At 39.3% G+C, this 7,609-nt stretch overlaps 1 protein-coding gene across 1 annotated transcript in view; it reads right to left on the bottom strand.

Annotated features, from left to right (window-relative positions):
- Positions 1 to 2,266: 2,266 nt before the first annotated feature.
- Positions 2,267 to 7,609, bottom strand: part of LOC311125825 (serine/threonine-protein kinase/endoribonuclease IRE1-like) — a gene marked incomplete at both ends in the record, with an annotated part of 57,217 nt that continues 51,874 nt past the window's right edge. The window contains one exon of the mRNA XM_084199855.1: positions 2,267 to 2,442. Coding sequence (XP_084055981.1) covers positions 2,267 to 2,442 — 176 coding nt within the window. The remainder of the gene's footprint in view (positions 2,443 to 7,609) is intronic.

The raw sequence follows: 7,609 nt of genomic DNA, 5'->3' as shown, positions 1-7,609 counted from the left end.
TTCAGTGAAATAGAGGCATAGAGGTGTCAACAACATTGGTGTAGTCAGTCACAACTGGTCCAATCTGAGTTCAGTCACTAGTCATGAAAATTCAGATTCAACATTGTGTCAATAAAGTTTATTCAATAGGTTTGGGTTGAAAAGAAAAGCTTGAAAGCAAAAAGAGAGCGATCGTAGAAAGAGAGAGAGAGAGGGTCAGAGAGAGGAATGTAGATACATTTACATTTTAGTCATTTAGTAGACGCTCTTATCCAGAGCGACTTACAGGAGCAATTAGGGTTAAGTGCCTTGCTCAAGGGCACATCGACAGATTTTTCACCTGGTCGGCTCGGGGATTAGAACCAGCGACCTTTCGGTTACTGGCACAACGCTCTTAACCACTAAGCTACCTGCCGCCCAAGATAGAGAGGTGTACTTAATGAGAGGGAGAGATAGAGATGGAGGTAGAGAGGTGTACAGTGAGGGAAAAAAGTATTTGATCCCCTGCTGATTTTGTACGTTTACCCACTGACAAAGAAATGATCAGTCTATAATTTTAATGGTAGGTTTATTTGAACAGTGAGAGACAGAATAACAACAAAAAAATCCTGAAAAACGCATGTCAAAAATGTTATAAATTGATTTGCATTTTATTGAGGGAAATAAGTATTTGACCCCTCTGCAAAACATGATCCTTGTTGGCAATCACAGAGGTCAGACGTTTCTTGTAGTTGGCCACCAGGTTTGCACACATCTCAGGAGGGATCTTCTCCAAGTCATTAAGGTTTCGAGGCTGACGTTTGGCAACTCGACCCTTCAGCTCCCTCCACAGATTTTCTATGGGATGAAGGTCTGGAGACTGGCTAGGCCACTCCAGGACCTTAATGTGCTTCTTCTTGAGCCACTCCTTTGTTGCCTTGGCCGTGTGTTTTGGGTCATTGTCATGCTGGAATACCCATCCACGACCCATTTTCAATGCGCTGTGAGGGAAGGAGGTTCTCACCCAAGATTTGACGGTACATGGCCCCGTCCATCGTCCCTTTGATGCGGTGAAGTTGTCCTTTCCCCTTAGCAGAAAAACACCCCCAAAGCATAATGTTTCCACCTCCATGTTTGACGGTGGGGATGGTGTTCTTGGGGTCATAGGCAGCATTCCTCCTCCTCCAAACACGGCGAGTTGAGTTGATGCCAAAGAGCTCGATTTTGGTCTCATCTGACCACAACACTTTCACCCAGTTCTCCTCTGAATCATTCAGATGTTCATTGGCAAACTTCAGACGGGCCTGTATATGTGCTTTTCTTGAGCAGGGGGACCTTGCGGGTGCTGCAGGATTTCAGTCCTTCACGGCGTAGTGTGTTACCAATTGTTTTCTTGGTGACTATGGTCCCAGCTGCCTTGAGATCATTGACAAGATCCTCCCGTGTAGTTCTGGGCTGATTCCTCACCGTTCTCATGATCATTGCAACTCCACGAGGTGAGATCTTGCATGGAGCCCCAGGCCGAGGGAGATTGACAGTTATTTTGTGTTTCTTCCATTTGCGAATAATCGCACCAGCTGTTGTCACCTTCTCACCAAGCTGCTTGGCGATGGTCTTGTAGCCCATTCCAGCCTTGTGTAGGTCTACAATCTTGTCCCTGACATCCTTGGAGAGCTCTTTGGTCTTGGCCATGGTGGAGAGTTTGGAATCTGATTGATTGATTGCTTCTGTGGACAGGTGTCTTTTCTACAGATAACAAGCTGAGATTAGGAGCACTCCCTTAAAGAGTGTGACTAAACACAAATACATCGTTTGAGTGCCTGGCTATTCGTACATTTTCAAAACAAGCACATTTGCGTAATAAGGAATCTGAAATTATTTATACTTTTACTTTTGATACTTAAGTATATTTTGAACCAAATACTTTTAGACTTTTACTCAAGTAGTATTTTACTGGGTGACTTTCACTTTTACTTGAGTCATTTTCTATTAAGGTATCTTTACTTTTACTCAAGTATGACAACTGGGTACTTTTTCCACCACTGCAGATAGGTGTGTATTAGAACCTACAGTGGGGAGAACAAGTATTTGATACACTGCCGATTTTGCAGGTTTTCCTACTTACAAAGCATGTAGAGGTCTGTAATTTTTATCATAGGTACACTTCAACTGTGAGAGACGGAATCTAAAACAAAAATCCAGAAAATCACATTGTATGATTTTTAAGTAATTCATTTGCATTTTATTGCATGTTCTCCCCACTGTATGTTGAGAGAGTGGAGGTGACTGAGACCACATATAGACAGACAGACAGACAGACAGACAGACAGACAGACAGACAGACAGACAGACAGACAGACAGACAGACAGACAGCTGTCCATAGTACCTATGTTGAGAGAGTGGAGGTGACTGAGACCACACATGGTCTGCTGTAGGACGGTAACAGGCCTGAGACCAGCGTGGCACGACGGATCCTCCACATACTGGGAACAGCAGAGAACACACAGGTTAAATACATTATACACACTACCAGGTTATATACACACACTACCAGGTTATATATACACACTATCAGGTTATATATACACTACCAGGTTATATATACACACTACCAGGTTATATATACACACTATCAGGTTATATATACACTACCAGGTTATATATACACACTATCAGGTTATATATACACACTACCAGGTTATATATACACACTACCAGGTTATATATACACACTACCAGGTTATATATACACACTACCAGGTTATATATACACACTACCAGGTTATATATATACACTACCAGGTTATATATACACACTACCAGGTTATATATACACACTACCAGGTTATAGATACACACTACCAGGTTATATATACACACTACCAGGTTATATATATACACTACCAGGTTATATATACACACTACCAGGTTATATATACACACTACCAGGTTATATATACACTACCAGGTTATATATACACACTACCAGGTAATATATACACACTACCAGGTTATATATACACACTACCAGGTTATATATACACACTACCAGGTTATATATACACACTACCAGGTTATATATACACACTACCAGGTTATATATACACACTACCAGGTTATATATACACACTACCAGGTTATATATACACACTACCAGGTTATATATACACACTACCAGGTTATATATACACACTACCAGGTTATATATACACACTACCAGGTTATAGATACACACTACCAGGTTATATATACACACTACCAGGTTATAGATACACACTACCAGGTTATATATACACACTACCAGGTTATATATACACACTACCAGGTTATATATACACACTACCAGGTTATATATACACACTACCAGGTTATATATACACACTACCAGGTTATATATACACTACCAGGTTATATATACACACTACCAGGTTATATATACACACTACCAGGTTATATATACACACTACCAGGTTATATATACACACTACCAGGTTATATACACACTACCAGGTTATATACACACACTACCAGGTTATATATACACACTACCAGGTTATATATACACACTACCAGGTTATATACACACACTACCAGGTTATATACACACACTACCAGGTTATATATACACACTACCAGGTTATATACACACACTACCAGGTTATATACACACTACCAGGTTATATATACACACTACCAGGTTATATACACACACTACCAGGTTATATATACACACTACCAGGTTATATACACACACTACCAGGTTATATATACACTACCAGGTTATATAACACACTACCAGGTTATATACACACTACCAGGTTATATACACACTACCAGGTTATATATACACACTACCAGGTTATATATACACACTACCAGGTTATATACACACTACCAGGTTATATATACACACTACCAGGTTATATATCACACTACCAGTTATATACACACACTACCAGGTTATATATACACACTACCAGGTTATATATACACACTACCAGGTTATATATACACACTACCAGGTTATATATACACACTACCAGGTTATATATACACACTACCAGGTTATATATACACATACCAGGTTATATATACACACTACCAGGTTATATACACACACTACCAGGTTATATACACACACTACCAGGTTATATACACACACTACCAGGTTATATATACACACTACCAGGTTATATATACACTACCAGGTTATATACACACACTACCAGGTTATATATACACACTACCAGGTTATATACACACACTACCAGGTTATATATACACACTACCAGGATATACACACACTACCAGGTTATATATACACACTACCAGGTTATATATACACACTACCAGGTTATATACACACTACCAGGTTATATATACACTACCAGGTTATATACACACACTACCAGGTTATATATACACACTACCAGGTTATATATACACACTACCAGGTTATATATACACACTACCAGGTTATATATACACACTACCAGGTTATATATACACACTACCAGGTTATATATACACACTACCAGGTTATATACACACTACCAGGTTATATACACACTACCAGGTTATATACACACTACCAGGTTATATATACACACTACCAGGTTATATACACACTACCAGGTTATATACACACTACCAGGTTATACACACACTACCAGGTTATATACACACTACCAGGTTATATACACACTACCAGGTTATACACACACTACCAGGTTATATACACACACTACCAGGTTATATATACACACTACCAGGTTATATATACACACTACCAGGTTATATATACACACTACCAGGTTATATACACACTACCAGGTTATATATACACACTACCAGGTTATATACACACACTACCAGGTTATATATACACACACTACCAGGTTATATACACACTACCAGGTTATATACACACTACCAGGTTATATACACACTACCAGGTTATATACACACACTACCAGGTTATATACACACTACCAGGTTATATACACACTACCAGGTTATACACACACTACCAGGTTATATATACACACTACCAGGTTATATATACACACTACCAGGTTATATACACACACTACCAGGTTATATATACACTACCAGGTTATATACACACTACCAGGTTATATATACACACTACCAGGTTATATATACACACTACCAGGTTATATACACACTACCAGGTTTTATATACACACTACCAGGTTATATATACACACTACCAGGTTATATATACACACTACCAGGTTATATATACACTACCAGGTTATATATACACTACCAGGTTATATATACACACTACCAGGTTATATATACACACTACCAGGTTATATACACACTACCAGGTTATATATACACACTACCAGGTTATATACACACACTACCAGGTTATATACACACTACCAGGTTATATATACACACTACCAGGTTATATATACACACTACCAGGTTATATATACACACTACCAGGTTATATATACACACTACCAGGTTATATATACACACTACCAGGTTATATACACACACTACCAGGTTATATATACACACTACCAGGTTATATATACACACTACCAGGTTATATATACACACTACCAGGTTATATATACACACTACCAGGTTATATACACACTACCAGGTTATATATACACACTACCAGGTTATATATACACACTACCAGGTTATATATACACACTACCAGGTTATATATACACACTACCAGGTTATATATACACACTACCAGGTTATATATACACACTACCAGGTTATATACACACTACCAGGTTATATACACACTACCAGGTTATATATACACACTACCAGGTTATATATACACACTACCAGGTTATATATACACACTACCAGGTTATATATACACACTACCAGGTTATATATACACACTACCAGGTTATATATACACTACCAGGTTATATATACACACTACCAGGTTATATATACACACTACCAGGTTATATATACACACTACCAGGTTATATATACACACTACCAGGTTATATATACACACTACCAGGTTATATATACACACTTCCCAGGTTATATATACACACTCCCAGGTTATATATATACACTCCCAGGTTATATATACACACTCCCAGGTTATATATACACACTACCAGGTTATATATACACACTACCAGGTTATATATACACACTACCAGGTTATATATACACTAGGGGTGTAACGATCCATCTACTACATCGATGTATCGATTTATATTCATATGATCCAACTACATCGATCTGTGCTCGGCGAGTTGGCCTTTTGGACAACATATATCGATCTAACATCGTTTTAAAATGTAATAAATCGATTGTATCGATACTAGGAAATAACCCATTGGATTTAAGCACGTCAGACTTTATATGCAGGGGTGCACATAACTGGTACGCAGATACGCAAGCGCGACAAAAATCAGGAATGCGTAATGCCACTTGTGTTACTACGCGCCTTTGCGTACTTGACCGATCTTCTCATCTAACCTTACACATGACATGTTGCTTGTCAACTACTGTCAGGGATGTCCAAAAAGCAACAGACATTAAGCAGCTTCTTTGGCGTTTCGCCACCTACAAAGAAACGCCAACTGGAGCCAGAGCCGAAGAAAATACTTTTTTCGGAAAAGTGGCTCCAAGATGTGCAGTGGCTTGAAGCTAACGATGAGCGCACTGAAATGTGGTGCAAGATTTGCCGCTCAAATCCACATCTAGCAGACAAAACAGGTGCATTTTATAAAGGCTCAAAGAATTTCATCCATCCTTTATTTGACAAACATGAAAAGAGCAAGGAGCACACGAATGTGGCGCAAGCCATTGCTAAAAGCTAGCCGAGAATAAATGTCCAGTCGCCCACTTGCCAGATGGCGAGACAAGCTGAATGAAGAACAGCGGCAAGCTCTGTTTAATATTTTTCTCTTTCCATAAAGCTAAACACGCACGCCCCATGTCTTCCTATTCTGAGGATGTTCCTTTACTGAATGCTTTTTGATGGATCTGAGGACATCACAAAAACTGAGCAGGAAATAGTTTACATTGTGTCTGTGTCCAGCAACGGAGAGTTTACTTCGGACTTTATTGGACTGATTGAATTGGGTGCTGACCGAACCGCACAGGCCATAACAGACGGACTTGTGAGACTTTTCCAGGACACAGGCTTGGATGACTGGACAACAAAGTTGGTCGCTGTGTGCACAGACGGGGCTGCTGTCAACGTAGGTATCTACAACGGCGTTGTGCCAAAACTCCGGCAACATGCTGCGGTTGGAGACTCCCTTGTGCACATTCTGTGCACCGCACACACACTGGAGAATTGCGCGAAATCAGCTGATCGCAACGTTCCTTACTGTGAGACATTTCATCGCTCTGTGGTCAAGCTGCTGCAGTTTTATTTACAAAAAGGTGGAGCAAAAAAAACTGCTGCACTGAATAAAGCTATGTGAAGAAAATGGGATCTCCTTTGTGGAACTGGGTAAGTTTCATAATACCAGATGGTCTGCATGGAGGCATGAAACACTGCTAAAAATATCAAGACTATTGCCAGCCATTAAAATGCAACTGGTTACCAGGTATTTATTTCAGTCACACTGGTTGAATTTTTGGCTAAAAGGTTACTGAATCGATTTC

This window comes from Coregonus lavaretus, assembly GCF_964263955.1.
Source record: "Coregonus lavaretus genome assembly, contig: HAP1_SCAFFOLD_2996, whole genome shotgun sequence".
Classification (NCBI taxonomy): Eukaryota; Metazoa; Chordata; class Actinopteri; order Salmoniformes; family Salmonidae; genus Coregonus; species Coregonus lavaretus.
This window is presented reverse-complemented; position numbering and strand designations above follow the sequence as displayed.